At 49.4% G+C, this 24,115-nt stretch overlaps 1 protein-coding gene across 2 annotated transcripts in view; it reads right to left on the bottom strand.

Moving 5' to 3' along the window:
• The window catches only part of PTPRU (protein tyrosine phosphatase receptor type U), a 75,294-nt gene that overhangs the window by 5,610 nt on the left and 45,569 nt on the right, over positions 1–24,115 (bottom strand). For both annotated transcript variants that reach the window (XM_087820257.1, XM_087820258.1), the window contains exons 15-25: positions 22,128–22,285; positions 12,535–12,725; positions 11,736–11,811; positions 11,209–11,285; positions 5,843–5,879; positions 5,117–5,214; positions 4,914–5,030; positions 3,990–4,144; positions 1,935–2,070; positions 1,273–1,422; positions 375–548 (exon numbers count right to left, since the gene is read on the bottom strand). In XM_087820257.1, coding sequence (XP_087676383.1) covers positions 375–548; positions 1,273–1,422; positions 1,935–2,070; positions 3,990–4,144; positions 4,914–5,030; positions 5,117–5,214; positions 5,843–5,879; positions 11,209–11,285; positions 11,736–11,811; positions 12,535–12,725; positions 22,128–22,285 — 1,369 coding nt within the window. The remainder of the gene's footprint in view (positions 1–374; positions 549–1,272; positions 1,423–1,934; positions 2,071–3,989; positions 4,145–4,913; positions 5,031–5,116; positions 5,215–5,842; positions 5,880–11,208; positions 11,286–11,735; positions 11,812–12,534; positions 12,726–22,127; positions 22,286–24,115) is intronic.

Raw genomic sequence — 24,115 nt, 5'->3', positions numbered from 1 at the left:
AACAAGTAACTGTCCCAAGCCATGACCTGAGGCAGGCTCCAGCTCCATCACCCCAGGATAAGCTCCCTGGCTCCAGACATCAGGTCTCAAGTCCCAATCTCAAACCCTCCCAGGCGAAGCCCCAAATTACTCCTATCCCAGGATCTGCTTGGCCCAATCCCAGGACAGCCCTGCCTAAACTCTACCACCCAAACTGCTACTCAGGCCAAGAGTAATACCTGAGGGAAAGCACTGGCTTTGATGCCCTGAATGGCCACTCATTGGGGATAGAAGGGTCACCCCAGAAAGGGCAGAGGGTCTCAGAACCAGAATGCTCAGCTCTGCTCCCTGACTCCTGGGCCTCCCCAGAGCCCACCCCACACCCGGGCCCTCACATCAGTCAAGGCTGCGTTGATATAGTTGTTGGGGTCCCCGTCGGTGGAGATGAGGAAGGGTAGGCAGCGGTCGGGGGGTAGGACGTCCATGCTGCGGTTCTTGTCTCGGTTGCGGGGCAGCAGGGCAATACTGCACTCCTCCACGTCCAGCGGTGGCGTGACCGAGTTCAGTGTCTACAGGGAGTGAAGAAGGAATGGGGGTGACATCCAGTGCTTACTGGGCCTCCTCACAGCCCCATGAAGGAAGCTGGGCCTCTTTCCACCCATTTTATGGATGGAAACACCGAGGTCTAGAGAGAAGGGGGAGAGGGCAGGGATCCAGGCTCACTGTTTCCAAGTCATGTAAAGATGATGTGAGCCTAGCACTGTTGGGGGGCAGAGTGTGGGTCTGAGAATAAAGTTAAAAACAGAGAACAGAACCAAAAATAGACAGAGACTAGGTCTTGACATAATCATTCGAGTACCTGGATCCAGTCATAACTGAAGCTGCACCATACTCAGACTTTTCAGTTACAAGAGCCATTGAGCTGAATTTTTGTTACTTACTACCAAAAGAATACTGATGAATACAAACACTACAAGGGCAACATTACCTATTCTTCTTTTCTGGATGAGAAAAGTGAGGTTTAGAGAGGTAAAGTGAGTGTTCGAGGCCGCTCCCAGCTCTTAATTAGATAAGCCAGGATTCGAACCCAGGTGTATCAGACTTCAGAGTCTGGGCTCCTAAGCACTTTGATGCACCTTCTCCACTGTCTCAAAGTCCTTCCTAGTAGCTCCACTCTGACTCCTACAGCACTGAGGACCTCCGAAACACACACACACACACACACACACACACACACACACACACTCACAAACCGTACCTACATACACCTATTCACACAAACTCATGCCCCACCTGGAACTCTTCCCGCAGCTGGGAGGAATTACTTTGAGGGTCAATACGGATCATCTCCTTATAGGTAGCCTTGAATTCACTGACAGGGATGGTGGTCTCCCCACACAGGCAGGCCTCCAGGATTGCATCATGGATGAAGATATACTGCTCCTGGAATGGGAGGTAAGAATATGAAGAACCAGGAGGGGACTAGAAGCTAGGAGTTTGGGGGTTGTGGCAGGAGGAAGCAAGCTCAAGGTTGAGGCATGGGTGTTCTGATGTGGAGTTCAGCCACGTGTTACTACAGGTTGGACCAACCCTGCTTGAAACAACCTTCATGGGTGTCACTTATATTTCATCCTTATAACGACCCTGTGAGAAGCTCTGAGAGTGAGGGGACAGCCCAGGGTCACATCTAGTGAGGATACAGACCTGGCCATATCTTGACTGCAGAACCTATGACCTTGGCCCGCTGCTATCTGACCTCACCCAACAGAACACAGTGCAGCTGAATTTGGGAGACCCTTAGAGGTTGGCAGACCAAGTTCATGGATGGCAAAGAACAAGGGGACATCCTAGGGAGGGGAAATGCCTAAGGACACCCTTCTGATACCAGCTTTGAGCTCCTACATGTGGGACTCGAGTCCTGGAGCAGGGGGCAGGGAGAGGGCTGCATCCCCTACCTCGGTCTGGATCATGTTGACGCGCCGGGAGCAGAGGGTCTTCACGCAGTTGTAAATGTCCACGACACCCTCACACTCAGCCATGTCCAGCATCACATCCAAAACGATGTAGCAACCTGTGCGGCCAGTGCCCGCACTGGGGAGAGAATGGCCCAGGCCAGGTCAGGGCCTTGAGGAGGGAGCTTGGATCCAAGGGGAAGAAAAGAGAGCCCTGAGGCACCTGGCCATTCTACACCACACAGGGAATGGAGACACAAACAGACCCCCTCCCCGGGCAAGGAAGAGCCAGAAAGAAGGCTGCTGGAAGAGTTCTGGTGAAATGTGATAGAGGACAGAGCTGGGGATAGGCCTTGGGAAAGAGAGTAGGAAAATGATAGTGAGAACACAGAGGTGAAACAGCAACTTCAACCAGGGGAGAGGGACAAAAGTGACGCTCAGAGCTTAATCCAAGACTGTTCTTGGTCCTAGATATTCGATCTCCTGCACATCCCTCAAAGCCCCACACACTCGTACCCACTCACAACCCTTCCAGCAGACAGCATTCTTTTGAGCTCCCTGAGCAATTTGGACCAGCTTTAATTAAAACACTCTTCCTGCTATGTGGTCATTGGGATCTTCGTGCTGAGCACCAGGTAGAGCAGGTGGGGGGGGGGGGGAGAGTGGACAAAGATGACACCAAGATTTCAACCTTGAAAATAGTAGTATTGAAGTGTTGTCAAGGACATATAGCAACTGGATCCCCCATACACTGCTGGCAAGAGCTTAAATTAGTACCACCACTTTGGAAAACTGGCAGCTGAATGTTTGCAGACAGCAATTCTGCTCCCACACACACAGCCCACAGAAGTGCGTGTGTCTGCTGGCCAAAAGACATGCAAGAGAATGTCCCTAGCAGCACTATTCATATAGCTCAAAACTGGAAACCGCCCAACGCCTATCAGCAGAACCGGTAAACACGCTGGTTTAGTCATCCAGTGGAATAAGATGTGATATGAATGGACCTTAGGAACGTAAGGTTGAGGGAAGGAAGTCAGATATGAAGAGCACCTGCCGTATGATTCCATTTTCACAAAGCTCAGAAACGCCAACCTATGTTTCGGAAGTCAGGACGGTGACTGCTCTGGGAGCGGGGTGGGGGTGGCACTCAAGGGGCCTTCTGGGTGCTGTTAATGTTCTGTTTCTTATCTGAGTAGTGCTGGTTATTTCACAGGTGCGTTCAATTTGTGAAAATTCATAAACTTATATACACACTTATTGGTGCACTTTGCTTTAAGTATATTATTCATGGGTGAAGTTTTATTCTAAAAAGACGGCATCTTAAAGGGGCCTAAAAAATCAAAGAGAAGCTGGTGTGGGGGTGGCAGGGCAGGCAGCGGAATGAGTCTGCTTTGTGGTATTTGCAGAGCTGATAAGAAGTCAAGCAGCGGAGTCAGGATAAGGCAGTGGCCGAGCACGTGTGGGCTCAGGGGACTTCACAAAGCCACAGGGTCAGAGGTGCAGCTCTCCAAGGGGATGGTGGGGGAAGGCACCAGACAGAGCACTGGGCCTCTACCAAGGAGGTAAAAGGAAGAGGTGGAGCCGAGGAGGAAGCAGAGCAGAGAAAGGGCAATTGGGGTCACGGGACCCAACCAAGGCAGGAGTCAGGAGAGGAAGGAGTGAAGGTCAACGCTGCAGGAGGTGAGAAGGCCAAGGGGTAAGGAAAGTCCCTGGGTTTGGAGAAAAGAAGAGAAAGCAAAGTCCTTCCAGCACCTGAGCCAAACCTAGCGCCAGGCATGTGGTGACACTTGCTGAATGGAAGCCAACAGAACTTGACCCTCCCCAGTGCCACCAACCTCAACTCCTCTATGTCTCCAGTGTCTGGGCCAAGGGCCTCCCCAGGTCTTAGGAAGTACATGAGGGTGCCAACCTTAGAGCTAAAGTTCAAAGGGCAAAGGCCCTTGGGGGTCATTCACTCCTCTTTCTCTAAGTAGGATAAATGCAAACCCAGTCCCCTATAGGGACCTTGAGCCAACCCCCTTCCCAGCCTCTCTTCTCCTGTGGATTCCAGCACCCCACCTGCAGTGGATGACAATGGGCCCAGCATCAGGCGGGGTGGAGGCCTTCACACGTCGGATGAAGGCCAGCAGCCCTGTGGCGTGGTATGGGACGCCGTGCTCAGGCCACGCAGTGAAGTGGAACTGGCGGACCTCATGCCGGGCAGAGTAGCCTCTCTGGGGAGACAACAGTAACTAGTCAGTCACTGCTGGCATCTATTAGACACCTGCTGTGTGCCAGGCCCTGTGGTAAGCATCTCACAGCAGGATCTCAATTAGTCTCAATAATAAACTTAGGAGTGGGTGTTAATGTTCCCTGTACAAGAGAGAAAACTGGGGCTCACAGAGGAGAAAGCCCTTGCCCAAGTTACCCAGGACTTGGGCAGGGTCTGACGCCTGCACCTGCACTATTGAACACCTACCTCTCACACCAGGTTGTCGTTAACTCTAGGAGATCATTCTGACTCTCTGGTGTTAGTCTAAAGGGGGAAAATGTCTTTCCTCTGAGGAGCTTACAGAGGATCAAATGGGATCATGGATGGGAGGACTTGTTCATGGGCCTATCGCCTCATGAGTCATGTAACCACTCTGATTCTCACTTTCCCTATCTGTAAAATGGGGCTATGGTAAATGCCTAATCTTACAGAGCTTTTCGGGCTGAAACATTATGTGTATCGGACTCGGCAGTGTCCAGCACAGAGTAAGACCAACACTGAGCAACTACCATCATCATCTTCAGCATCTTGACTTCCTTTTGGAGTCTACAGCAAAGAATGTTAGCTTCCCATCCTATCACGGTGCTCCCAGCAGTTACCAAGCAGTTGCCTGGTATGGAGGCAGTAGTGCCCTCCTCCCCCCTCCTGCTCCTGGGCTGGGGGAGGTGGGAAGATGGGCTCTGCCCCACCCCCTCAGACACCCCTGAGTCACCAGGGGACAGGAGACTCACCCGCTCTAGGGCAAAGGTGCGCACAACATATTCGGCTAGAGTCTCCGTCTTCACCAGCGTGATCTTGATGTCCCCATACATGTCTGAGTCTTCTGGCCAGTACCGCGAGCACTTCACCTGGAGTCCCCAGGGGGCGGGCTCAGTGGGTTCTTCGCTGCCCCCCTTGGCCTGCCATGCCCCCCTCACCCCACAGCCCTGCTTACCCTGCCCACTTCCACCAGCTTGGTGATCATGACAATGCTAGAACAGTGCTCCTGCCACACCAAGCGCCAGAAGTCATAGACCATCTCGGGCTTCGGCCCTGGAGGCACAGAGGTTACTTGTCCCTGAGGCAAGGTCTCCGTCCAGGGCCAGCACCCCCACTGCCCAGCATCACCAACCCAGGCCAGGAGTCTCCGAGTCCCAATGGGGGCTTCATGCACACACCACCCTCACCCCCACCAATTGCCAACTCATGCCTGGAGGGCCCTGGGGGTGGGCAGTATCAGGGAGGGCCTGGCTGGGGACCTTGGTCATCTTGAGTGGAACACCGGAGGCAGAGCTGGAGGGCCATGGCACAAGTCTCCAGAAAGGACGGACAAATGGACAGTCAAAGGGAAAAGACACAGCCAGAGCGACCCAGGCGGTCCCCAGACTAAGGCACAATCCACAGCCATGAGAACTGAGCACCTCTGCATGCACTACCTCGGGGACAGACAGATGGACAGCAGCTACAGAGGGACTGGGCACATCAGGGAAACACAGCGCAAGGAGGGTAGAGACTGACAGCCAGATTCCAGGAGATGCAGCCAGACTGGGGCTCAGATAGACAGACAGGCAGAAACAAAAGTGACAGGGAGTCAAGCAGATCGGTAGGGAAGGCAAAAAGGTGCAGAGGGCATCCAGCCCACTGGAGCACACGGGGGCACGTGGGCACAAGTGCCAGGTACCTTGAGTGGCTATGAAGTGGTTTGACCTGTGATAACCCTGGAACAGAAGAAGAAAGAGCAGTGAGAGCCCCGGGAGGAGCCCCTTGCTCACTTAGGCCTCCTCTGTCCTTTTCTCCTGGAAGGAGCATACCTCCACCCCCAGAACTGCCCCACCCTCTTTCCCAGGGCCTCCTAACAGGTGACCCTGTCCTGCAAGTCCCCAAGCAAGAAGGAGAGAGCACCTGGGACACCAGTGTCTTGGGTCTAAACCCATCTTTGCTGTGACCCCAGGGAGGACACGACTCCTTTATGCCTGGAGGGTCTCCCCACCCACAAATTGGAAATAATTACCCACAATCTGCTGACAACCCAGCTGTTGTTTGGAGAAAAATAAAGCCCAGGGTGACTCTACCCTGTCCCCAAAGCCCCAGGAGCCCTAAGCAACCCCAGATCCTAGGCTGGGTCTTGTCAGCTAGACCAGCCTCACTCAGGGCAGCCAGAACGGACAGCACCCCACTACCTCAGTCACCCAGAGCTTGGGGGCCCAGGTGAAGGCTTCAGGTTGGGAGCACATGGGTTACTAGCGATAAATATGTTTTAAATCCTTAAAATCAATAATAACAATAATACTAATAAATGTTGAGACCCTATTATGGCCACGTACTGTGCTAAGCACTTTACCTGAATCATCTTCCACAAAAGAGAGGCCAAGAGCTACTTCGCCCTCCATGCCCAGAGCCCTCAGGCAGAGAAGAGGCACTGGCCAAACCCCACCTCTGCCCCAGGTCCACAGCTGCCCATGAGATCCTTCCCAAAAGAGATGCCCAGGGCATCACAAGGGCAACCGGGGATTACAGATAAAAAGTACTGCAGGACTGGTGCAAGAGAAAACCACCAAGGTCAGCCACTTGCCTCAAGTTCATGCCCTCAACACAGCTCCCTGAGCTTCTCTGCCCCAGGCCCAAGGAGCCCTGGAGTCAGACTGCCAGGGTTCAAACCCCAGCTCTACAGACCTCTAACTATATGCCCTTAGGCAAATCGCTTCACTTCTCTTTGCTCGATGTTCACATCCATAAAATGGACAAGATTATGGTATTTACCTCCTTGGGCTATTGTGAAGAGTAAAGTAACATATGTCAGGGGTTTGGCACTGTGGCAAGCACAATGTCCATGCTTAATCTATAGTAGCTATTATTATTAGGACTACTTCAAAGGTCAAAGAGTATCCTTCAAGATCAAATAGTGTGAATGTCAAGAATTTCTGGGGCAGAAGGTGCTTTACTATAGAGGTTAAGAATCTTATCGTTGAGTCAAGTGACCTGGGTTCTTGTCACAGCTCTGTCAAGTAGTAACTATGTGACTCTAGGTACTAAGAGGGTGCTTCTCAGCCTCTCCTGTGCACATGAATCTCCTGGGGATCCAGTTAAAAGGCAGATTCTGATGCAGAAGGTCTGGAGTAGGGCCTGGAACTATGCATTTCCAACCACTTCCCAGGTGGTGCTGATGCTGGGCCTCAAAACACACTTTGAGTAGCCAGTCTCTCAGCCTCTCTAAGCCTCTGTTCTCCTCAGCTTATGAGGATAATAGCAAGACATACACCTCAGAGAGTATGCTCTATACCTACACACCATTCTCGTGAAAATGATCAAAGTGTAGTCAAAGATACCAATAATGAAAAGCCTCCCAGACTCACTCAGCCCTCACTACTGGAACTTCTCCAAGTTTGGCCTATTTCCCTACTGCTGTCTCCCTAGCCATTGCCTCTGCTTCAAGTCCTCAACAGAACTGCTGGGCAACTGGGGTCAGAGGGGAGGGGCCAGCAAAGGTGCTACCAGGGCTGCCCTCCCACCCCCAGTGCTGGTCAAGCTGGGAACAGGCTACTCTACCTAAAACCCATTTGCTTGAGAATCCCACATGAGAGCAAGAGCCTCTTCTGATTCATCCGTCTATTTTTCTGCAGGGCCCAGCACCCACCCATGTGCTAGTCAGCAAATACAAGTTATTAAAAAGATAATACTCAATATCTGCATATTACCTTTTTAATTGCATATATGCATTACTGCACAATTATATTACATACAGGACAGTGAAGTAGAAAGCTTAAAATTATCAGATTTAAAGGGAGATAAGGGATTCACCTTGAGCAAAACCACTGTAGAGACCAGCATTAGAGAGCTCTGGTCTTCACACTCTAGGGCATCAGCATGTCCTAAGGTCCTGACCCTTTCCCCACCCCTCCCTGCAGCCTCCAAGTGGGTGGAACTGGGGGACTGACCAGTTGCATCATGGGTGATACCCCCAGGCATCCTGATGCTCCCCAAAGGGAAAGAACCACAGTCCAGTGTTAGGACTGAGGGCTCAGGCTGGAGTAGAGGCCCAGCTCCATACGGTCATGAACAAGTCCCTTAACTTTTCTAAGTCTCAATTTTCTCATCTGCCAAATGGGTCCCCACCTTGCAGAGTGCAGTAAAGATGATGTGAGGTGCCTAGAGTGCCAGCATGGGGCAGGTGCTCAGCCAGTGACACTCATGTTGATTGGCATCTGAAAACATATGAAGCTAAGGCTTCTGAGGCTGTTTCTTAAGAGGCTGACAACAAAGAACCAAAAGGGTGGGACTGCGTGTCGTGTGGATTATACGACCAATTCATCACCTCTGCATGGAGGCACTAGGGCTGAGTGTAGCTGCTGCACTTCGTGGGTCTGATGCTCCATTTAAATATGGGAACCTCAAAAACCACCTGCTTAACCACACCCAAAACAAGGGCACGTCTGGAAGCACATCTGCGGTAACTGGTCACCTCCAACAGATGTGACTGCAGGGGCTTTCACTTTACGTTAGGGGTGTCCATGTTGTCTGATAGTCTGATAATGAACCATATTTTGGCAATCATAAAAAAGCAAGAAAAAAATTTTTTAAGAAAAAGATTAAAATAGGAAAGGTATCCACAAAATAGCAAACAAGCACATTAGGCATCAAATATTATGAAAGTAATATACATAAAAATCAAATCAGAAGACCACTAGATGAATTCGGGGTTTTTTATAGCCTTAAAAGGCTCAAAAATGACACAATGTTTAAAAAATAGGATACCCAAACTGCTCTCCCCAAATAAAACATTCAAATTAGGGCTAAATTGACGGCAAAGTGGTTGGGGTTGTGTTCCAAGCAAACTCCTCACGAAGGGATCTGAACACAAGGGAAACTAGTTTTAAGGGGACTAGCCATGGCTGTCCTTGCTTCCATGAAATAAAATAAAAAAATAAAAAAAAAACCCTGACCCTCAAGCAGCTGAGACAGGGCACGCAGGGCAGCTTCCGCCACCCACCTTTCCCAGGGCCCCCAAGAAGCTGTGGCTAGTGAGAGGACTCGGAGGGCACAGGGACTGGAAGACAAAGGTGACAAAAGGTGGTAGGTGGTGCCTAACGGGGCCTGGGGAAGCACCCGGACACTGCTGCCCACCGCAGGGCAGCGGAGGGTGGAAGGGGCCTGCTTCCAACAGGGACGGTGCCAAACCGTCAGCCCCGGGCGGCCCCTGGCCAGGCTGCTGAAATGGACGGTTGGTGTTGGCCACACAAGTGAAGGGGAGAGAGGACAGACAGAGAGAATCTGAGATACAGCCAGATAGACAGACAGCAGGAGGAGGAGGAGGAGGCGGGGAAGGGGAGAGAGATACTTACTTCACGGTTTATCCGAATCTTAATGATTCCAGTGAGGGAACAGTACAAAGCAAAAGAGACAGATGTTAGGCCGGAGGCAGATGGAGGTGGACGGGGCACAGGAGCGGCCAGAATGGGCGATGCGAGCAGGGGAGGCGGGAGGGCCGGGTGGGCGGGGAGGGGCAGTGCATGCCCTTGCTGGGGCCCAAGAAGAAGCCAGTTGGGACCTTGAGGAGGCCGAAGAGAGCTCCCCTGTCACCAAAGCTGCTTCAGTCTGAGATGCCAGGCCTAGCCCATATCCCAGCCAGGAGAGACGATGGGAGGTGGGGGAGGAGGCAAGGAATTCTGGGAAATAGTGGTTCACTTGTCCTGCCCCCAGGAGGGCTGAAGAAGAGGGAGAAGGTCATCTCCAGAATCTCCAACCACCCCGCCTCCCAAATGCACTCCTTCCTCCCCTACACATCTCAGGCCTCCGCTCAGGCTCCTCCCTACCTGGAACGCCCTTCCCTTTCCTCTCCAGCCACCCAAAGCCGGCCCAAGCCCTCCTTCCTCCACAGTGGGCCACGGCTAACCGTGGCCCTACCACTAACTTGCCGCGTGACACTGGGAAAGTCCTTCCTCCTTCCTGGCTTGTACTTTCCCATCTGATCTGAAATGCCTTTGCATGTGGAAATATTAATGTGTCTCCCCCACTAAAATTTATATGTTCGAGGAAAGCAGGGACGGTGTCTGTCTTGTTCACTCCAGTATCCCTGGTGCCCAGCACAATGCCTGGTATATTGCAGGTGCTCAAGATACATCTGCTAAGTAAGTGATTCCCAAACCTGGCCTGCTGCAGGGTGAAGGAGTCCGGCCAATGTCTTGCCTCACCGTCCTCTATACTTCGGGAGCAGACTCATCACCTCTTCCTCACACCCCAGCCTAGGCCTCCTGGCTGCCTGCTCTGTCTCTGGCCCCTCCCTCTGGCCCAGCCAGACCCTGTTGCTGCAGGGATGGCAGGAGAGCCTCATGTTAGCAGCGAAAGCTTTGGAGACAGACAGGCTGAGATTTGAGTCCCTTCTTGACAGGCACTAGCTGTGTGACCTAGGGGAAGTAGCTTCACCTCTCTGAGCCCCAGTTTCCTCACCTGTAAAGGGAGGTCATGATGATAATTACTTCACAGGGTGGTTGTAGGGATTATATAAAATTAAATATTTGGTATAAAGTGCTTAGCACAGTGCTTGGCATACCGTACATACTGAATAAATATGAGTTATGATCCTTAAATACCACTCTGATCAAGGTCAAAACACTTTTAACAACTCCCTGGTGCTGCTAGGGAAAAGCCCAAATTCCTTAAACTGCCATTCGAGGCCTTTACACTGCAGCCCCTGCCTACCTTCACCCTCACTGCGTGTCATGAGAATCCCAGCTCCAAGCCTCTTGGCCCCTCACCGAGGGGAGGTCCTTCCTCACTGTCTACCCTCCTCCCTTTATTCGGTTTCTCTGAAGCCCCCCATCTCTCAGGCCAACCCCAAAAGCCTGTAGGAAACCTTCCTGATGACTGTGCCCACTCTGTCCCCCCCTGCTCTGAGCTCCCTGGCTCAGCCAGACCTTGCAGGAGATGGGGGTGCTTAGAACCCAGCCATTTGAGTCCCCATTTACCCCAACAGATTCCTGCCCTGCCTGGACAGGGAGCCTGGAGAGGGCAGGACCAGGTTAGCAGAGATGACAGGGGCAAGGCACTCACGTCTATATAGTTGGCGTTAATGTAGTCAGCATCAGGGTCTCCCAGCATCGGGTGGAGCTTCACTCGGTGCCGATCATCTGGAAACACAGAACAGGTGGCCATGGGGTGGGCAGGGGCTGAACTGGGGAGCCCAGAGCTGGGGCTGGGGGGAAAGGCTTCCTGGAGGCCAGATGTGGGGCACAGGCAGGGCAGCCAGGGAACTGACCAGTAGTCTCTGGGGACCATGAGGGGCACGACAGGCCAGTGGTTAGAGTCTGGGCTACAGCATCATGAAGGCCAGAGGTCGTGTGCTGCTCAGACAAGTATTAGCTGTGTCACCTTGGGCAAGGGCCTTAACCTCCCAAGCCTCAGTTTCTTTACCTGTAAAGTGGGGTTATAATACATCCCACTTCACAGGGTTGAGAGGAGTGAAATAATAGGTGTAATGCTCAGCACATGGCTGGACACATGGTAGACCTTCAATAAGTGGCTCACTCTGGCTGCTCTCCCCTCTCACCCATCGCCCCAGACCCTTCCCCAGGACTCACAGGCAGGCAAGGGCTCCTGCCGGCCACCCTTGACCTTCTCTTTCTTCTTTGTGGCATCCCAGCCTTCAAAGAAGCTCTGCCAGAAGGGAAAGTGGAAATCAGTGGGGGAGAGAACCTCCTCCCACTCATAAGACCCCTATCCTCTCAACAGGATGTTGGTGGGACCATGATAAGGGCCAGGTTCCCAGTTAAACTGGGAGCCCGAGATAAAGTCACCGTGAATACCTTTATCAGCTTGGCTCAAAACCCAGCAGTGGGGTGGTGGAGGGGAGAAAAGAGGGAAGAAGAGGGACAAAGCTCAGAGCCATTTTAGAATGAGAACCAGGTTTAGGTTAAGTCTGGGTTTGAGCTGAGAAGAAGGTAAAAGTGAGAATCAAATGAAAATTAGGATAAGGGTGGTGTCAGAGTCCAGAGAGAGGCAGGATGGGAGTCCTGGTAGAGTTCGAATGGAGCTGAGGGTGAAAGTCAGGGTCAAAATCAGCCTGAGGGTCAGGTGTGAGGTCAGGTCAGTGTTGGTGGTCAGGTTCATCCTAGGAATAGGATAAGGAGCATGGTCAGGGTCCAGATGGAAGTTAAGATAAAATTTAAGGTCAGATTTCAAGTCAAGGTTAGGATACGAGTGAGAAACCAGATTAAGTCTGAGATTAGGGTCAAGGTCAAGGTAAAAAATTGGATTAAGTTGGGGACTGTCAGCACAAGGGTCCATTGGGACTGGGCTGAGGGTCGGCAGGGCCAGGGTGCACCGTGAGGACCCAGGCGAGGTCCTGGCGAGGGTCCTGGCTGGACTGGGGCCCTGCACCTCATACTCCTGCTTGAAGCCATAGCCCTCGGCCGTCTTCATCTGGTTGATGTGCTGCAGGAGGTCGGCCACACGCACCGCAGGATGCAGCTGCCCCGTGTGATACGGGGAGCCCTTCCGGCCACACGGACGCCGCGGTGAGCCCCCCAGCAGGCTGCTGGCCTCAGTGACCCCACCGCCACGCTGGTCCCCTGCAGTTGGAGAAAGGGAAAGTGGGTTCCTGACACACACAGGCCCCAGCCTGGGGAACCCCAGATGGACTAAAAGAACGAAGGAAGGAAGGGAGCACAGGCAACGAGGAGGACGGCTGGATTGTTCACTGGAGCCAAGCTGCCTAGCTGGGCCCTCCCGTGTGACCCTGGGCAAGTCCCTTCCCTATTGTATCTTAGTTTTCCCATCTGTAAAATGAGCAGGGCAGATCACCTGACCTCTGAGGGCCCTCCTGGTTCAGCCCTGCCCCTGTGATCCTATGGTCCCCTCACTCCATCCTTCTGCTCCCTCCCAGGACCAGACTTCATGGTGACTTCTCCATGCTTCCTGCAGGGAGCAGAGCCCATGACAGCCCCTTCCTTCCTCTTCCTCTTCCAGAAACAATCTGCAACACTGGCAACTCCCAGCAATTACCCCCATTCAAAGAGAAGCAAACCCCAAAATCCAAAGACAAGCAAATCCTGAAATTAGCTGTTGAGGCCACTGCCTCTGCAGATTAATGCAGGCACCTGAATAGAGGCGTTTTTCCTGTGCAAGCATTTCCATTGTCAGCTTGTGCAGCAGCCTCAGCCAATCAGGCTCACAGTGCCTCCCAAAAAAAAACTATACCCTCCCCCCAGACCAACCCACTCCCTGGCTCTTCTGGTCACCCCCTCCAAGGATGTTCCACCCTGATATCAGGGCCTGGGATTGAGAAAACAGCCCACTCAGTACCTCCCACCTTCGGATACTCACTCCCACACATTTACTTAACACTCCTTTCTCTCCTGTCCTGGGTCTGGGGCCGGGGAGGGGGCGGATATTACTCTAGGCCAGCCCCTCGCATTTCTAACAGCTGTTCTCTGTCCAGGTCTGAGCTGGCAGGGGAGAGTGGAGAACTCCCAGTGGGGCTTACATGCCAGCCTCCACCCTTCCCTCTGCCTTTACCCATGCTGTTCCCTCTACCTCCAACACCCTTCCCCTCCTGTTTTTGCCTGGCGAACTCATACTCATCCTTCAGGTCTCAGCAAAAATGGTGCCTGGCCTCTGATTCCTACTTATGACTCACTGATAGAATGAATGCATGACCACCAGGGCAGACCCCTGCACAGCTCAACTTCCCCAAACTCCTATCCCTGTCCCTTCAAATCAGAAGACTGCCCGGTCCTGCTTGGGTCCCCCCTTCCTGTGCCAGGGTTTGAAAACTGGCTCCAGAGGCTCCAAGTAGCAAGGCTAGTACAAGGCAGGGCTCACCTCATTCATTTCTCTTCTCTCAAGAATCAAAGTCCTGAACTGCTGTTACTCAATGTCTGAAAACAATTATTTCACATCTTTTAACCAGATTTCTAGTTGCTTACAGCTGGCGAACAAGCCAAGCACCAGTTACACCATCGTGGCCAGATGCCCCAAACGTTTCATTTCACAGATGAGGAAACTGAAGTCCAGAGATGAGAGACTTGCCCAGTGCAGTGGTTGCCAAAGTGTGTTCCAGAAAATACTAGTCACGCCACATGACTAAGTGGTATCCCATTAAAAAGAATATGAGAAGGAAGACGAAAAGGAATTCTATGTTTTAAGGAAATCTTTGGAATTCTAGCTTAAAAAAAAAAAAAAAGTATATTTTTTTGCTGTAAGACCTGGTAGGGCTTCCAACATGGTAGTGTGCATTTTAAATCTCCAAGAGATGGGTGGAAATAGCGATTTTCACCACCATCTTGCACCATGGAGAGCTTTTTTGTTTGTTTCACGAAACATCCTCAGGGAACACAGTGTAATGTAGTGATTAAGAAACAGGCTCTGGAGTCGAGCCTCAAATCAAATCCCAGCTCTGCATGTGACCTTGGGGATGTTACTGACTCTCTCTAAATTTTCATTTTCACATGTCAAATGAAAAAAACAAAACCTGTTACTGTCCAATATGATGATGTAGATATTAAATAAAAGAATGTGTATAAAGCATGTGGCCCGGCGCCTGGCACATAGGGAGCACCTGCAGATGGCAGCTATTGACATATGAGTAATTTCCAGAAAAGGGAGGAACCCCTTGAGTCTCAGAGAGCCAAGGCAGCTGGATGACCTGAGGAGGCCTTTCTGTCTTAGTCTCTCTCCACTGCAGGATCTTGGTCCAGGACCTGATAATTCTAAACAGCATCTACAACAAACACGCAAGTACAAAGCTTTCAAGACAAAGGATTTCTGCTGGCTTGAAAAACTCAGAGACAGAGGGGTCCTAGTGCTCCTTGTGGAAACCATGCTGGCAGCTCTACAGAGGATGCTCCAGGTGGAGAAAAGAGTAAAGAAGGAGATGGGGAATCCAGCAGCTCATCCCAGAGACCCTGAGGGGTGGGCAGCCCTGACGCAGCCTCACTGGTAGGCATGGACTGGCTTGCAATGGCTGAAGACAAGCAAAAATCCACCCAGCTGAGATCCTGACTGGAAGCCAGAGTCAAATCTGGGCAGCTTCCAGAAACAACAGGAAGATAAATGATGACACTGCCAAGGGGACCAGCCATCTCCTGGATCCAGAGAAGATAGGTCCCTGCTCCCCTTGCCTATGAATTCCCATGGGATTACACACACACACACACACACACACACACACACACACACACACGCACGCACGCACACACACACACACACACACACACACTCTCTCTCTCTCTCTCTCTCTTTCTCTCTCTCCCCCCCTCTTTTTCTCCCTCTTCCTCCCTCTCTCCCTCCCTCCCCACAACCTCCACCCCAAGGAACAGCTTGCCCACAACTGGCAGTGCCTAAAAGGGAAGAAGAGAGGAAGGAATGGGAGAGCCAGCCCTCAGCTTCAAGGTTGCCACCCACGGGTTCTCCAGGCTCTCCCTAGCTCTATGATGATTGTGGGACACCCTGGGAGGACTGAGACCCAGAGAAATAAACACTGGGTCTGGAATCAGAGAGACCCGAATTCAAATTCAAATCACTTGACCCCTCTGGGCTTCAGTTTCTTCACCTGAAAATGAGGATCCTCAGACCCTCCTCGAAGATGGGCCCTTTCCCCTCCTGCCATCCACCTGCCAACAAAGACAGGCTCCCAGCTATACAATCTAAGAGCAGGCTCTACTCTTCCTTCACTGTTCTCAATTAGCATAGACTTTAAAGAAACAGTCTGTAATAATAGCTAATGATAGCTAACATATTGAGTGCCTTCATGTGCCTGGCATGATTCTTAAAGTCATTTAATCCTCAGAATATCTCTATGATGTAGGCATTGTTCTTATCCCCCTATCCAAATGAGGAAACTGAGGCCCAGAAGGGTCAAGTTACTTGCTCAGTGAGGGGCAGCACCTGGATTCAAACTCAGGCCCGCCTGACTCTGTGGCCCTGTTGTCCACCCCGCTTTCTCTGTTTCCCTCTTCCTGATAAAAGGGCATTTGTGGTGAAGAAAGAACCTGGCACTTATTTGATAAACCATTTGGTCAGAACTCACTGGCACCCACAGGGGTCAAGAGCTCCAAATGGTCAGGGCCCAGAGGGTGTGAGGGTTTTCACAGGCTGGATTTCAGAGACAACAGGGCACATTCCAACATCTTGGGACCATCCCAGCTGGCTTCGCCACAGCCAGCCTGCCGCCATTTACTCAGCATGACAAGTCCATTTTAAAATTTTCATACTGAGGATGCATCCAAATCAACACGGCTTTCTGTTCTAAACCCCAAAAACCTGGCCTACACTATTTGGGAAAGAAAAGAAGAAAGTGGAGGCTAGGCCAGTGTGGGGCCTGGAGAAATAGAGAGAAGGCTCTGAGACTCAGCTCTGGTCTCCGGAGAATACCTTGAATTCCCCTGCTGCCACCTCTTCACCCATGTCCTGAATCCCACCTTCAGTGCCCACTCCCTCCTCACCATCAGTCAAATCTTATCCATCTCAGATGAAAACCTGGCCACCCTTGCCCAAAGGTGTATCTTCTCAAAACCCTGGCAGCACTAATTGTCCCCACCGTCCACATCACATGGCCATTAGCCTGGTGCTGACTTCCCTGGATGGGTCCTGTCTCCCCAGGCCGTCAGTGAGTTCCTTGGGAGCAGAGCCCGGGTTTCCTGCCTCTCTGTGTCCCTCAACAGGACACAGCAGCAAGTTGTGCACCCCCATTCTCTCACCTCCCACCCTCCCCAACACCCACTGGAGTTTTCATCCTGATCAGACCTCTCTGCGTTTTCCTATGTGCCCACCTCCCTGCACTTGCACTTGCACTTGCACTTGCTGTTCCTCATCAACAAATGCTCTTTCTTTCCCATCTCTACCTGTCCGAATCCTACCCATTCCTCAAAGCCTAGCGTGATACAGTAGAAACAGCAATTTGCAACTCAGAAAGACCTGCATTTATTTATTATTTAATTATTTATTTATTTATTTATTTTTAATCCTTACCTGAGGATATTTTTTCCATTGCTTTTCAGAAAGGGTGGAAGGGACAGAGAGAGAGAGAGAAACATCGATGTGAGGGAGACATATCGATTGGTTGCCTCCCACAGGCGTCCCAGGCCAGGGATAGAGTCTGCAACCGAGGTACCTGCCCTTGGCCTGAATCGAACCCGGGACCCTTCAATCTGCAGACCGATACTCTTAACCACTTAGCCAAACTGGCTAGGGCAGAAAGACCTGCATTTAAAGCCTGGCTATGCCACTTCCTGGCTGTTTGACCCGGACAAGTGCTTTGCCTCTTTGAGCCTCTGTTTCCTCATTTGTAACATGACGGGTTGATAACAGCTCCCATGCACCACTGCAGTGAAAATTTAATGCAGGAGATCACAAAGAGAACAAGGTAAAGTACATGTCGATGAATGTGAAAACAAATGAAATGGACCAATTCCTAAACACAATTAACTGACGAAAAGTGGCTTGGGGGGGAAAAAATAGAAAACTTCAATAATCCTTTACTCCTTTAAATAAATTGAATTAAAAGTTTGATTTTTTTCCATAGAGAAAAATACAGAAAGAGGATGGTTTTACAGGTAAGTTCCATCAGACTTTCAAGGAGCTAATTATTCCAATCTTCCATGATAAGGAAAAAAGAAAAGAGACCTCAATGCATTTCATGAGGCTAATAAAATTTTGATATCAGAAACCAAGCAAGAAGAGTACAAAAAAGAAAAATTACAGGCCAATCCCACTCAGAAATACAGCTTGAAAATCCTGAAGAATATTATAATCGTACTGAATCCAACAATACATAAAAAATCTAATGCCTCATGGCCAAGTTGAACTTTCCTCAGGACACCAAGGTTACTTTAACATTCGAAAAGCTAAATGTCACTTGCCTCATTAATAAGCTAAAGGGAAAAAATATGAGGAAAAGGCAGAAAAAAGGATTTGGTAAGTTTAATGCCCATTTAAAATAAAATGTCTTAACAAACTGAAAACCAAAAGAACTTTGTTAATCTGATAGAACATTTCTACCAAAAACTATAGTCAACATCATTCTCAGTGTTTGCTAGTACTCTTTTTAAAATCAGGACAGCCTGACAAGGATACCAGCTATAACCATTTCCATTCAACACAGGACTAGAGTTCTCAGCCAGGGCCACTCGAAAAGACAAGGAAAGAAAGGATAAGAAATTTTTAAAAAGGAAGAGAACTGTCAGTATTTGCAGATCTTTTGATTATACTCAGAAAATCTGAAAGATTCTACAGACAAACTAGAATAGGAAAGTTTATCAAGAAGTATGGATATGAGCCCTGTCTGGTTTGGCACAGTGTTTAGAGCATCAGCCCGTGGACCAAAGGGTTGTGGTTCGATTCCTGGTCAAGGGTACATACCTTGGTGGGAGGTTCGATCCCCAAACCACTGGGGATCATGCAAGAGGCAACCAATCAATGTGTCTCTCTCACGTCGATGTTTCTTTCTCTCTCTCACTCTGTCCACTGTCTCAATATCAATGGGAAAAAAATACCCTCAGGTGAAGATTGAAAAAAAAAGAAAGTATGGATATGAGATCTACATACATACAGAAATCAACTATATAGCTTTATATGAGCAACAATGAGACATGTAATATTTTAAAAGTATACCATTTATATAGGGAACACTGAATATCCACATACAAAAGAATGAAGTTGGACCATATACAAAAATTAACTCCAAATGGACCAAAACTTCGTTATAAAGCTCGTAAAAGAAAGTATAGGATGGCGACGATTTCTTGGCTATAACACCAAAGGCACAGGCAACAAAAGACACACAAAAAAGACAAATTGGACTTCATGAAAATTTTAAATTTCTCTGCACCAAAATATACTATCCATAAAAAAAAAAGGCAACCCACAGAATGGAAGAGAATATATGCAAATCAGATATCTGATAAGGGATTAATATCCAGAATATACACAGAGAGAATGCCTAAAACTCAACAACAAAAATACAAACCGCCTGATTAAAAAATGGGCAAAGGGCTTGAATAGTCGTTTCTCCAAAGAAGACGCACAAACAGCACATGCGCAACATCACATCATTCGACGTTAGGGACACACAAATCAAATCTATGAGATCCCACCACACTCCTTAGGATGGCCTCTATCCAAAAAACAGAAAATAACAAGTCCTGGCCAGAATGGGGAGAAATCGGAACCCTTGTACGCTGCTGGCGGGAAGGTAAAATGGTACAGCTGCTGTGGAAAACATGGCAGTTTCTCAAAAAAATTAAACATAGGATTACCGTATGATCCAGCAATTCCACTCCTGGGTATATATCAAAAAACAACAAAAACTGAAAGCAGGGTCTCGAAGACATCCGTGTTCACAACAGCACTACTCACAATAGTTAAAATACAGAAGCCACCCAAGTATCTATTGACAGATAAATGGATTTTTTAAATGTGGTATACGCATAGGATGGAATATTACTCAACATTTTTTTTTAAAAAGGGCGGGGGAGGATTTTGAAATATGCTTCAAGATGGAGAAACCTTGAGGACACTATGCTAATTGAAATAAGCCAGTCAGAACAACACAAATACTGTATGACTGCACTTATATGAGATAATCAGAGTAGTCAAATTCCTAGCAGTGGAGGAAGAATAGTGGTTGCTCGAGGCTGGGAAGAGGGAGTGAGAAGTTACTGTTTACGGAGCACACAGTTTCCATTTATTTATAAGATGAAAAGCGCTAGGAAGGTGTATGGCGGTGATGGTTGCACAACATGGTGAATGAATTTAATACCACGGCACTGTACACTTAAAAAAGGTTAAGATGGTCAATTTTATGTTATGTGCATTTTACCACACACACACAAAATGTACCATTTGCAATAGAAACAAAGATATAAGAGACCTGGAGGTATACCTAACAAATAATGTACAAGGTTTTACGAAGAAAACAACTGAAAGACATTCAGATATATATGTTATTCATAAATGGAAAGACAATTTCATGTCAGTTTCCCCCCAAATTGATCTATAGATTCAATACAAATCCATCCAACACAGGTTCCCAAGGAACTTGAAAAGATAATTGTAAAATTTGTAAGACAGAGAATGAAAACAAATATAGCCAAGACATCCTGATATAGAACAAAGTCAGTAGGGCTTGGTGTTTCAGATATCAAGACTTAGATAATACAGAAGTTAGAAAATGTGGTATTGGCACAGGAATCACCAAATTGGCCAGTGAAAGAGAACAGGCAGCCAAAACACAATCCACACATATATGGAAACGTGATATATGATAAGAGGCACATTGCAAATCAGTAGTGAAAGAATGAACTATAGTAACGAATGCTGGGACAGTTGGTTTTCCCCATAGGAAAAACATAAAATAAAATCCTTAATTCATATCACACACAAATATCAATTATAGATAGATAAAGATTTAAATGTGAAATGAAAATTATTAAAAGTTTTACAAAAGGGAAAAAATATTTTATGACCCTTCATAAGGAAGAATTATTTAAGAAAACACAAAAAGTAGAACTCTAAAAAGATGGATGTTTTGAACTTGACTAAACTGAAAGAAAAAGCTGTTCCTCCAAAGACACTATAAATAACCCGCAAAGATGAGTCACAAATTGGGAGAAGATATTTGCAATTCATAAGTCACAAATGATTATCATCCTAAATATATAAAGAACTTTTAAAAACCACTAAGAAAGCAACAGAAAAGCCAACAGAAAATTAGGTAAAAGACATGAACAAGCATTTCATGGAAGAAGAAACCTGAATGGCCAATAATGATATAAATATGTTCAACCTCATTAGTAATCAGAGAAATGCAAATTAAGACTATGGAGAATTACCATTTTATGCGAACCAGTTTGGCAAAAGTGAAGAAGGCTGGCAAATGTTATCTTGATGTAAAGCAATGGAACTTGCATGCACTGCTGCCGGGAGCGAACCCAGGCAAAGCCACTTTGGGAAACAATCTGGCACTGTCTTATCAAGTGGAACAAGCACACACTCCATATAACCCAGCAGCTCTAAAGTCTCCCATGCAGGTGCATCTGAAGATTCATTTCAGAGCGTTCACAGCAGCCTCGTTTGTAATAACAGGAAACTGGAGACAAAGCAAATGTCCATGGATGGCAGAATAGAGAAATAAATTGCAGTAGATTCAAACAATGGAAAACTACACATCAGAGAAAATAAATAAACTACAGTGAAACATCCATCTGGGTCAATATTAGAAACATGATGTGGAGTTGAAAAGTAGACTGGGAGTTCATTTTTATAAAGCTCAAGAGCAAGCAAAATTCTACAATGCTCTGTTTGGGGATACTTGCACACATGGTAAAACTACCCCCCAAAAGGCAAGAAAGTTATAAACGCAAATTTCAGGGGAATAGCTCCATGTAAGGGGGAGGTAGGGGATATGGGTTCTAATCCATCAGTGGTGTTCACTGGTATTTGTCATATTATTGACTTTATGATCTTCATAAACATTATATATTTTCTTTTGTACAAATCAGCACTTAATAGAATAAAAAGATGTGTGATGAAGTGAGTTATGACAAGCTCCTAGCACATACAACTGATTCTCTCTCCTCTTCTTGCATGCCAGGGACAGCACTAATGATGTATACACATTACCTCATTTAGTCTTCAAGCAGCCCTACCAGCAGAGAACATGAGGAAGCAGACATCCACAGAGGTTAAGCAACTTGCCCGAGATCACACAGCTTCTGGGATCTGAGATGCAAATCCAGGTTTGTCTGACTTCAGAGCAATCCCTCTTAGCCACTGGTCTCCAGCCTCTCACACAGCAGATGCTCCATAAGCCAGGAGACTGCTCCGATCCCCTCTGATTACAGACCATCACTCCCTCCGGAGAACCCAGCAAGAGCACAATAGATGCTTCAATTCTGATTGGGGATATTACAGAACCTATCTGGTGTGAGGAGCCCCAGAGCCATGAGGAAGGGGCCCTAGAAGTGGGCACTCACCCCGAGGGCTGTAGCCATGGGCATCCATGAAGGAGAGGCCCAGCCGCTCATCCTCCTGCAGGGTGCTCTGGTCTGTGAAGCTCCGGTCCACAGCGCTCATCATGTGCGTCTTCTCCTGGCGGTAGTTGACGGTGGCCTTGGTCATGTTCACCGGCTTCCTGCAGAGGGGCGTTGATGGGAGACATGGGTGCTGAGCTGGGCAGGACAGTGCCCAGAAGATGATAAGGAAGTCCAGCAGTCAGGGACCTGGAAGCCAGGAGTCATTCTAGAAGCATCTCTGGATGCAGAGGGGACTCTGTCTCCATCCTTCACTCACCAGACCCAGAGAGCTCTGCCTCCCTGCAAAAGGGACCTGGCAGGGACTCTCTCCTGGGGACCTTTGCTGAGAGCAATGGATGGAGCAGCAGTGGGGACCTGACCCCAAGGGCTCTGGAAGTAGGAGGAAAAATCACTCTGGGCCTATTTTGGTGTCACAGCAGACAGTCACGCACATCCCCTGCCCCCTAAACTAGGAAGACAGCTGTTCGAACTCCAGGCCCAGCATGCCCCACACCCATCCTCCTTCCCCCTGCCCTCACCAGACACCTGCCCTGGGGACTCCTTTCTCTCATGTAATGGGATGGACCACACTCCTCCTTCCCGGCAGACGGTCTGGCTAGTGCTCAGTCAGTGCTCAGGAGTCCTCCCCTGGGCCCAGAATGAACTCCAATCAGGGCTGCTTCCTACCCCCAGACTCCCAGGATGGTCCCAGCACGGGCCACACTAGACTTGTAAAGAGACCCACACTGGGTCCATGTGCCCGCCACTAACCACCAGTCCATCCAACTGCTAGAAGCAGCACAGGGAAAAGGCAAGAGGCCTCCCGAGATAGCAGAGCTCCTGGAGTGGGCCCTGGGCAAGTGCCCCGCAGGGCCCAGTCCTCCAGCCAGATGAGGAAGGCACTTAGTGACTCAGGAAAGTCAGAGGAGAGTGGGGAGGAGGAAAGGGAGTATGGAGGCAGGGAACACAGCTCCATGACCAAGGAGCCAAGCAACAGGCCATGGGGAAGTGACTGGCAACCCATTTGAGACTGAAGCAGAACAGAGACCCAATCATAGGGAAGGCTCAAGACGAGAGAACTATTCACTTGCTTGACCCTACAGCATTCAGGACGTGGAGTAGACCTCAGAACGGACTTTCAGGTTATGAAAACTTGGGGACACTGATCATCATGAAGATAGAGACCAATGATGAAGTCATCCCAGACAGGCTAATTCCACTGAGCCTGTCCTGGCTCAAGAGCTTCCAGGGCAGGGGGAGGACAGGAGGACCTCTGGATGCCCCTTCTGCCAGGACTTCAATGTCCTTCCTGTGCTAAGAAGAGGCTCTGTGTTCACACTGGGGAACCAATACTACTGTGCAATGAGGGAGGCACAGCCTTCTCAGCCTGGACTAGAGGCAGCTCAGTGAGCCCAGGCCTCCTATGCCCAGCCTCACTCGAAGGCTCTGGGCATTGCCCTCACTGTGGCCCAGGGCACAGCCAAAGACCAATTTGGGGGCAGGTGAAGAGAAGCCTCTGTGCCTGTGACCTTGACCACCAACCTAAGGGAGAAGGTGGAAGAGGAAGACAGGAAGGGAAGAAGTGAAGAGGGGAAGAGAGAGGACAAGAGAAGATACAAAAGAAAAGGGGAGGAGAGGGTAGGGAAGAGAGTAAAGGGATAATGACAAGGAGAGAGGGAAGGGGACAGAGAGAGGGAGGGACAGGTCAGACACCAGCAGACCACAGGGAAGACAGACAGAGGACCGTGGACAGACAGCTGGTCAACCTGGCTGAACAGTGGTGCCCAAGAAGGCCCATCCAGAGTGGGCCCGGCCTAGAAGGCAGCCTCCAGCGGTGGCCACGGGCTCTGTGCCCACCCCTCTGGCCCACCTGGAAGAACTACCAACACCAACCAACCAGGTCCACAGGGGACAGAACCTGGGAGGGACACCGAACACGGCCGGCCCCC

Source organism: Miniopterus natalensis, chromosome 9 (assembly GCF_054644295.1).
Source record: "Miniopterus natalensis isolate mMinNat1 chromosome 9, mMinNat1.hap1, whole genome shotgun sequence".
Taxonomy (NCBI): Eukaryota; Metazoa; Chordata; class Mammalia; order Chiroptera; family Miniopteridae; genus Miniopterus; species Miniopterus natalensis.
This window is presented reverse-complemented; position numbering and strand designations above follow the sequence as displayed.